Here is a 10235-nt window from a genome sequence, read left to right as displayed (position 1 = left end):
GGGAATCCGAGTTTCTTTGACAAAAAAGCCTGTGCTCGATCGGGGTGGCCAAAATACCGCGATTTTTTCTGACGTCTTTCGATTTTTGGCCTATATCTCAAAAACTATGCGTCGTAAGGGTTTTTTTATTCAATTTTCGAAATGAGCATTAAACTCCCTTCAAATTTCACTATTCACATTACTTTTTTGACCGTATAATTCCGAAGATGGAGGCATTTCAAAATACGTCAAATTTCTTTCTCATGTCCGTTACCGTAGAAGTGTACCTTACGATCCAAAAACACTTATTTTTCAAAAATTTCGTTAACTTTCTAATTTTGTCAAGGAGATAACAATATTTTCGACATGACTGCTGTACTACTTAGTATAAATCTTGTTGAGACTTGTCACTGATAGATAAAGATTTTTGCGAAGACACTCTATTCACTAAATGTATAATTTTTTATATTGTTTTGGGATACGCTACTGGATATGTAATAATTTTTTATGGGCATTTATCGACGAATTAGTCTTTATTCCAAATGAAATGATTTGCGTTCGCCATAAGGGCAAATTACATGTTGTGCACAATTCGAGAAATTATTTTCGATCGGAATGCCGCGTGGCCTTTTCTACAATTGAGGCATGTTATTTTTGATAATTTTAATGGGCGATTATACCGTGATTGACTTCATGAATTTTTGTTATTCAGCTCGGGAAATTTATGGAAATAATAGTTTCGTTACATACTACTAGCAATTTTATAGAGTAACTACATGAAAAAAATGTAAGAAATTTTAAAGTGGCCTCCGACTGAAAATTACTTGAATAAATTATAATATTTTTTTATGTTCAGTCAAAGTCAGGGTCAATACTTAACAAAGCTATAGTACATACAAGTTTTATGTATAATAAATTCATTAATTTTGATGATATAATTGATGTAGAAGATATAATAAACGAGAAGGTACTACTACAATGTTAAAATTAATATTATACGTTGAAAACGACATCAAAAGTACACAAAATCATTACCAAACTTGTTTAATGTCAGTATCTGTTTATAAATATCATAAAAATACGGAATTTCATCATAAACTCAAATATAAGTGTTAGATTATGCATATAACGTTTTTTTATTTTATGCAATAAAAAATACAGTAATTATTAATATATAGTATTTATTTAGTATAAAAAAACACTATACTGGGCTAAAAAGAACGACAATTTTTTTAACGACACTGTGTAAATATCATTCATGATGATAAAAAAAAATTTAGTGAAAGTTTGACTCCCTATTATTAAGGGCTGTATAGTTACGACTATTGATTTTTTTAACTGTAATCGCATTTTTTACTCAAACCCCATCAATTATCAAAAATGACAAAATTTAGCAACGTATTCTTAAATAAAGTTACTACAAAAAAGTTTTTTTAGTAAATTAATGTAAAACAAGCAGTTTCCTTGTTAAACATTGATGATAAAAACTTTTGATTGGTTGTGTATAATAATCGACGGCCAAGTTATTGTCTTTGTTTTGGTAAAAATAATAATAAAGAAAGTGTTAAAAAGAAAGACGACACCGTATGATTTCACTCTCAGATGCCAAGAACTTTTTTAATATTACTCTTCAGTATATTGAACACAACCTCAACACCTTTGGACATTTTGTGGATTAACAAATGCAGTAATATTACAGACAAATCTAGATTTCCATTAGCTAAACAATAATAGATTACCTGTCTTACGTAAATTTTAATTTATACCGATTATTTCTGATTCTATTATACTGTTTTCTACAAAAAACACAATAAATTTATTATATTTTCATAGATGAATCTCATCATCATCATCAAATATTTTTAACATCAACTTTCGAATCTCATCTGATACACTCTGATACATTCTGATACATTCTGATATATTCTGATATATTCTGATACATTCTGATACATTCTGAAACATTCTGATACATTCTGATACATTCTGATACACTCTGATACATTCTGATACATTCTGATACATTCTGATATATTCTGATACGCTCTGATACATTCTGATACATTCTGATACATTTTGATACATTCTGATACACTCTGATACATTCTGATACATTCTGATACATTCTGATACATTCTGATACATTCTGATACATTCTGATACATTCTGATACATTCTGATACATTCTGATACACTCTGATACATTCTGATACATTCTAATTTCCAAACAATTGTGATATAAAGAGAGTTTTGATTAATTCATGGTAAAGTCAAATAAATCAGAGGTAGTTATAAAAGAAATACGTAGACAACGTGGTTCCATGAAGTCAACATTACTATGATACGTAGAATTCTTTGGAAGAAACAAATCCAGAAAATCTCCTACTATGGTGAGTAATATGGAATATAATTCCCGTATAATAATGGTATGGTCAATAATAAATTATAGTTCAATCGTATGGCAAAAGAAACTCAAACGATAATAAATAAGTGATCCTTTTCAATGGAAATTGTGGTAAACTCAACAAAATTCCATTTAAAAGCGGATTTAGAGAAAAAAAAAAGTTCAAACTGAAGATATTTAGGTATATATCCGGATGTACTACAACTTGTGACGTTCAGATAAGGATGCGCCAACTCGGGACGGAGATATTTCAGGTAAACGAAAAGGTAGTCCGAATACATAATACAAATACGTGAGGGATTCATTTAGAGTACTTATTACCAGGAATTTAGTACCCAATCCATTTTGTAAAGTTAGAAAATCCAAAAATTAAATCATTTAAATTGCATTCTAACATTAGGTAGGTACTAAACAATATACAATAGATAAATTTTTAAAATTTTATTTGTAAATGGAAAGTATACCCACAAATAGTTGGTTTAAAGAAACTAACTGAACTAGACAAATCAAAACAACGTTCAATGTTTTCATCATTCGATACATTTTAGAGGGCTTGTTTTTTGACAAACAAAATATTGTTCAGTCCAGCAATTTATATCGTACCATTCCATCTGCTTATTCATAAGATTCACGGCAATGCATTCTTCTTTCGAATTAACATTATTTGGCTCTCCGGTTTTCCAGTTTGTCCATGCTATATTTTTACCTGTTGCTAACCAAACCCATACGTTATTTGGTAGCCGAGTACCAGATGTGAAAAGCCATACACCTTCGACTCCTACACATTTTAACTTTATCAGTAGTCGTGACAATTAATTTCAACTTTACTCAATAACTGATTTGTCAGTTAAGTATAATAAAGTAATAAGCGAGACTGGTCCCAGAAATACCTGACCCAACAAAGAGAACAAAAAAAAGCAATAAGTTCGATACCCTTTTTTTTAATAATAATGGACAAGCTTCTCAAAATAGCCATTAACTACCAAGATCACCTCTTCAATGCTGGAAAATCTTTGACCACCAAGTTTGTGAACAGAAAAATAATTAAAGGAGACTAAATCTGGTGAATAGTGTGCGTGAGGTAGCAATTCAAATTTTTATTCATAATTTTGGCCATTGCAATAACAGATGTGTGAGCTGGTGCATTATCTTGATGAAACAACTCTTTCTTCTTAAGCGATTGCGGTGATTTCTTTGCTCAAACGAAGCAGTAGACAGTCATCGACCCACATTTCATCTTTGATTAGAAAACGGTGCAAAATTCGACTCTATTTCAGTGAAACATTGCCAAACACTTGATGGTTCCGTTTAAGCTCTGCTGCCGAATATTTCTATGTTAATAACGAAGAAGCAGTCTCGCCCTGATTAGAATCTAGTTCAGTTTTTATATTGGTTGGTCTAAGTCCTTTCAAGTATTATATCACATAACGATGACCAATTTTGTTCATGTTTATGTTTACAAATTCACTATTGATGGCTGCCAAACAAATACTAAACAACGTGGTGGCTTTAAACTTGCAAAATAGGCTTTAGAGATTGTGTCCTTTCAAATACAGTGATGTTTTTCAAGCAACCACTGTCTTCTGTAGGTTAGGCCAGGTACTTCTGGAACCACCCCCGTATGATCAATTTTGCATCGAGCTATCTAAGCTATTTTACATTTGAAACTTTATCTGAAGGATGGAAGGAAAAATCGTTAATATATTTATTATAAATTCTATTATCTATGACAATAATGCAAAATAGAACGCTCTGTTTCATCTCAAAATTAAAAGTAAATCAAAATTTGTTTAGAAAATATCATTTAAACAATGAACATTGATGGATTCTGAAATATAAACTTATTTTACCTCTTTCGATCAACTTGCTTTCCAAAAAATCATTTTCCTCTTGAGATTCGATCGTGGCTAATGACATGCCATGATATCTACAAAATTGTTCCGAATGTAAAAAGTTTCCCTGCAATAAAAAACGATTTTCTAATGAGAAAATGTGAATAACATCTAAAATATTTATTGAAATAAAAATTAAATCGTGTAACGTTTCCTCAATTTTCTGACTTTTATTTATCTTTAAATCAAAATTTATAAAGCTACAGTATATATTTGATTAAATAAAAGAATAAGCTTGGCCTCGCCCGGTATATAAACGTTTTACATACCTTAAAGACATTACCAATGTAGAAGCTCTTGTTATCATGATGATATAAATTTGTTTCTGGTGGTTTATCGTATTTCCAAACATATCCAACTGAATCTAAATAAGAATTTTTGAAAAAAAAATTATTGACATGAATAATGCTCTGATTACATTGACATTAGATAAATGGACACAATAAAGTTTTTGTCCACACCATAGTTTTCGTCATACATAATAAATAAAAACAATACGATCGATTTTGATATTTATATTTGAAAAAATATGTAATATGGAAATCGCCTCCGCAGTTAACGTGTTAACTCGATCAGTTATCAAGTTATTTGTTTATGAAAAAGAATTTGATTGAGAGAAGCTTTACATACCCATAGATACGGCTTCGTCTTGTCCATAAACTATCACAAAAACTGTGCAGAATATTGCTAAAAATTTGACAAACATATTCAAGTTTTGTAGAAATTGTTTTTGAAAACTAAACTAATGTAAACTGACGTCCAGATCGGAAGTAACTGAAATAAATTTATGATTTCTAAAAGTTTTAGTGGTATTCCCAGCTGATATCATTATTCCACCCACTCAGTATATCATAAAATTTCAGATAATACAAAATTGGATTTAATAATAAGTATTATGTAGAAAATAAAAAAATAGAAACTTTATCATTCACGTAGTGAAGTTAATTAAATCAAATTTATTTTGTTCTATAACATCCGTAATTATTGTGTTAAATCAATTAAATATATCTCAAGTAATAAAGCAGGATTATTAGATATATTTGCTCTACACAATATTAAATTAGATCAGACTAGCTAGGACGTGAAATCCGATGTACTTTCAGGTAGCAACGACCTATCTTAGGACTTTGCGGCCACTTCTTCTTGTTGTTGATGCTCTTCAATTGGTAACTCACCGAAGACTTTCCAGCTACCATATCAGTAATCGTCCTTAGCCCATATTTGCTCAATGAAAGAATTTTATGTTTCCAGTTAGTACAAAAATGAAGAAATCTCTTCGAACGTTTCAAACCTTGGGTATACTACATGTTCCTGATGTTCTTTTGATTTTTTACTTTCTATGATCATGGTTTGATGACTTTTGGGTAAACCCTAGAAAGGTTGTAGTCCTTATCTTCGCAAAATAATCAGTTTGATCATTCCCGTGCAGTTCGTAGTAGCTATACAAACTTTAACTGCTTGGAGATGTGCTTAGCTATCTGATAGAACAAATATGTTTGAATGACGTTTGTATGGAAGGTTTTTATCCCATTGGTAGAACAAAATTAGTTGTCGGTCCATATAAGCATTATATTTACTGTCTGCTATATCATTTATGACTATTATTTTTTACTTGGATTGAGTTTCTTTGTGTTTATCTAAATATTAATTGAACAAAAAATATTTTCAAATCTTCAAATGAAGAAGATGCTTTCAATAATCCTGTTATTTTATAAAAAAAATATACGATAGATAGTTGGAATCTTATTAATATAGTTGTCGGCGTCCTCCAACAAGAATCTGTTCAATAAATCTAATTCTGACTAGCACACAGCGCATATATTATTTATCAATGTTGGCGTTGGACAATTGGAGTTGACAAACACCGATACGGCCATTATTTGAATATAACATGATGATCCACCTATCGGCTGTATTATTAATTGATACAAAATACACAACATAGATGTCTGTGCCGCATAATTGCAACTAAATTTGTGGCACTTTCATAAATTAGCTAGATATTGATATTCGCTTATATTTTGTTTAAATTATCAAACACAAATTCATTTTATGTTATATATTCTTCGAATTAATCAACTGCAAACATTTTTGATAACGGTTGATACATACGAACAAATTAAATGGTTTTAAACAAAGGAAATAATTTTGTTTATTAAATAATTATACAAAAAGAAAGTCTTTATATTCGAAATGTAGCCAATCGTATTCTTTGGTTTCAACCCAACCTTCTGATACCTTAGTAAAACCAAAGATGCAAAAAATTGGGGTTGGAGTTCAATACCATATAGTTCTACCATTTTATTCCGTGAAGGGTTCTGATAATTGTGCTCTAACCACTGAGTTTCCATTTTCCATGGATTGTTTCGATAAATCGATGTTGAAAACTGGAATGATGGAGTATGTGACGGTTGAAATTGAGCCTCTAAATGTTGTTCGTAATCTGGTAGATATTGGCATGTGCTGATTCGCAACATTGAAGCTAAGTTGTATTCAGTCAATCGATTTCTAAAGCTTCATAGTTGAAAACATCTGTAGGAAAATGCATCAGGTTTGGGAATTTGTAATTTTAGGAAATTATTGCTCCAATTCAGAGTTACATTACAACTCCATCAGCTCGATTTTCAATTCTGGTTTGATTGATTCTCATTAAAAGGCATTCTAAAAATATCCAGGTGGTATTCGATAATTTAAAAGTTTTTGAATCTTCGTTCAAATTCTACATGAAGACATTTGACGTTTTTCTAATAGCTCTTAAATTTTTCATCGGTACTTTCCTTCATTTCTCATCCTCTCTGTACCTACTAGTCGGCAAAATAATCGTGAACGGCAACCAGGCGGTTTTTTTGAAGGTTTATTCAAAACCCTGTGCTGCGGGCCGAATTAGACTGGCCCGAGGGCCACATTTGGCCTGTATTCCTTTGTATATTGCAATAAATCTCTTTCGGGTACTACATACTAGAAAACATTACACCGATCGATTTATGGGTGTAGTATTCTAGAAATTCCAATTTGAATGATCATATACAGTAATTCTTGAAAAACTTTTTTAACACATTGACAACTATGTTATTCTAGAATAAATGTGAAACTTTTATGTTACTTTTCGAACATTTTAAGTTTCGATTAGATGAGAAATAATTCAAGACTTCATTATTTTTAAATGATGACATTTTAAAACAAGCACTACTCCAATGTTGACGTCAATTTCTATTCGTTAAGTTAGGTGGTTCGTGTGTCGTCACTATAAATAAATAACGATTCACAAAAGCAAACTTTCTAGATAATAGGATTCATTTTATTCTTCCATTTCTTTGATGTTTGAACATTGTGAATTTTTTAACGCTCAATTTTCTTTTATTTATAAGTCTATTAGACAAATAAAAAGCCCTAATTACAATGAAACTCCATTTCATTCGACAACATATAGTCTCAGTAAAACATCGAGTAACAGTAATTAATTAGACGTTGTCAAATCTACAATATGACAAGGCACTAATTAGACACAACGTCTTATGGCGCCAGTATCGCAAATAACGATTGTATAGTACTATAGTATATTCTTGTAAACGGCTACTAACGAAATTTCAGTTGAAACTGACTCGTTATCTTATTTTGAAACCTAACGTCACAAAAATCCACGATGTCGTATTGGTAAACCGCTAATTAAAGGTGGACCAGATAGTTGAAATAATAGGTATTTCGAAAAATTGCATAAGTCATATCCTGTATGAAATTTTGAGCATGTAGCGCAATTCAAAGAAGTTTCTACTTCGTCGGATCTATTGATAGACACCAGAGATCCAGATATAGTCGAAACAAAGGACTTCAGTTGCCGAATTTGTTGCAACAAAGACGAAGACCACTCTAAGGAAAATTGAAAGGATGTTGGTAATCGTTTTCTAGGTTTAACTAGGCTTCTGAAATAACTGGAGAAGGGCGAAACGTTTACAGAGCTGTACTAGAGCGAGTTAATGTTCCGGTTTCGAAGAAAAAGTGTTTTACAACCACTATAACGAACGCCACGGCCGATTTGGTCGAATTCGTTTACAAATTGCTGTCATGTTCACCGTATTCTCCAGGTTTTCCTTTCTTTTCTTTATCAAACATGAAAAAGACACTCAGCGGAAAAAAATTTGAATCGAATGTCGAGGTTACCACCAACATTATATTCTCTTTTGTAAACCTTTAAGAAACTCAATTTCAATACAGTTTGAAGAAGTTGGATCATCATTGGATCAAGTATATCATACTAAAAATAAGCTATAGTGACATTTTCCAAACTATAGGGTAACTTAGACACTTTTCGAGTGAAGAAGTTTCAAATTTCAATCCATTTGTCCTTTTTTTCTTTTTCTATTCTCTTTCGGAACCACCAAGAAGGTCAAGAAATTTCAAATGAAGAGTCCCATTCAAAGCTTTTTCTTTACGACAACTTATTTTTTGTAGAGGTATAACATTCTGGCTGATATGCCTGCAAAAGATATGAATTTGCGACATAAAACAGTTCATTTGAAAACAATTTCTGTGACTGAAATTCTGGAGCACCGGAATTTACGCTGTATTTGGGGAAAATATGGCTACAAAATGGAATTAATTAGCAAAAAAATTAACAAACGAAAAAAATACGTAGTTTAATACATTTCGCTTATCAAAAATTAATCGATTCAGACAGGGGTAGAAAATGTAATTATCCGTTTCACTCGTATATTCCTCAACAAAAGAATTCGAAAGCTCACACAAATTCAATTACGCCCTTATGCATAATTCTCTCGATGTTATTATACAGAGACATAAAATCTATAAAATATTACAAAATGAAGACCGAGCCTAACAAAAAATTACCGAGTTTAATATTAAATAATTAATTTTAATACAGTGCGCACTGCCTATAAATTTCTGATGGAGCTGTGAATATTTCAGAAGGTAAGACTCTAGCTCTGTTTGTTGCTGATACTAAGAATTTCTCAAGTCTTTCATAGGTAATAACACTTCATATTGTTTGCAAATCATTTGCAATCAGTTGCAAGATAACGTCTAGTAGTTAATCAATCGTTGATTAACTATTGACTAACTATTTCTAAAAATCGCAATATTTCTGAAGGTAAATGGTATTTTTTAAAATAAGGACAGAAAGGGCCTACGTTCTATAATTTTTAAAACATTTTTACACGCGAAAATAAAAGTCAGTTTTATTTTTGAAAAATTAAAATTAAAAATCCTCTTCCTCCAATCGTTAAACACTTCTGGTAGCCACCTGTGCCCACTAGAAATTATCAAATGCCTATGAACTTTAAAAAGCCGATCAGACGTTTTGACTTGAATCTTTTGACATCACTAGGTAAGTTGTGAGGCTTAATCAAGTGTTTCAAGCGTGCCTATAAGAATATTGGGCCATCATAGATCACGTGATCTGCAGTTTCTTCCTCCTCTATGCAGCAGGGATGCTGGCATCTAGGAGGCTAGCGGGGCATTAAATCAAATGGGAGCGATTAGACTAGGGATGCTAAAACAGCCACCCGGTGGCTCGATTTTGTGCATCCCGGCTGGGATGCTGAAATGCGAGCAGCCGGTCGCTTTTTGCATCCCGGGATGCACAACATCGGTTGTGGGGCATTGGTTCAAATGCGGCGCATTATACTAGGCTGCTAGCATCCGAGCAGGCGTTCTATTTGACATATGCGCGCCCACACAGTTTGATCAGAGTTATGACTAGTTTCTCTTCGGGTGAAATTGGTCTGAGGGATCTTGTATCTTGTTTAGAGATGTAGCTTTGGATGTAGCCTAGAAGCTCTTTGAAAGAAGGTAGTGACATTCTAAAGTAATTAAAAAATCTTGTTTCACTATTGCACAGTTCATCAAACAATGTAAAATACAGGCTTTTAACACGACGGACAGCTAAAAAAAGGTCCACACTAAACTTCCTTTTTGCATGACGCCTTCTTTTCTTAATTAGTAAC

The 10235-nt window shown here is 31.9% G+C and overlaps 1 protein-coding gene across 1 annotated transcript; it reads right to left on the bottom strand.

The window, feature by feature from the left end:
• Positions 1-2809: 2809 nt before the first annotated feature.
• LOC130445338 (perlucin-like) lies at positions 2810-5052 on the bottom strand. The gene is made up of 4 exons (XM_056780915.1): positions 4906-5052; positions 4545-4639; positions 4234-4342; positions 2810-3161 (listed from the first exon to the last, which is right to left on the bottom strand). The coding sequence occupies exons 1-4, from the start codon at positions 4979-4981 to the stop codon at positions 2914-2916; spliced, it is 528 nt and encodes a 175-aa protein (XP_056636893.1). The 5' UTR covers positions 4982-5052; the 3' UTR covers positions 2810-2913.
• Positions 5053-10235: the final 5183 nt, after the last annotated feature.

The sequence above is a fragment of the Diorhabda sublineata genome, chromosome 6 (assembly GCF_026230105.1).
Source record: "Diorhabda sublineata isolate icDioSubl1.1 chromosome 6, icDioSubl1.1, whole genome shotgun sequence".
In the NCBI taxonomy this organism is placed as follows: Eukaryota; Metazoa; Arthropoda; class Insecta; order Coleoptera; family Chrysomelidae; genus Diorhabda; species Diorhabda sublineata.
The sequence above is the reverse complement of the archived record's forward strand: the minus strand, read 5'-3'. Positions and strand labels throughout refer to the sequence as shown.

Bases quoted from the DNA above. Each gene is read 5' to 3' on its own strand.
- LOC130445338 (XM_056780915.1), bottom strand. From the start codon at position 4,981: ATGTTTGTCAAATTTTTAGCAATATTCTGCACAGTTTTTGTGATAGTT. The intron at 4,640-4,905 runs GTATGTAAAGCT...ATTCTTATTTAG, and splicing joins AGACGAAGCCGTATCTATGG to ATTCAGTTGGATATGTTTGG. The intron at 3,162-4,233 runs GTAAAATAAGTT...TAAAATGTGTAG, and splicing joins AAGCAAGTTGATCGAAAGAG to GAGTCGAAGGTGTATGGCTT.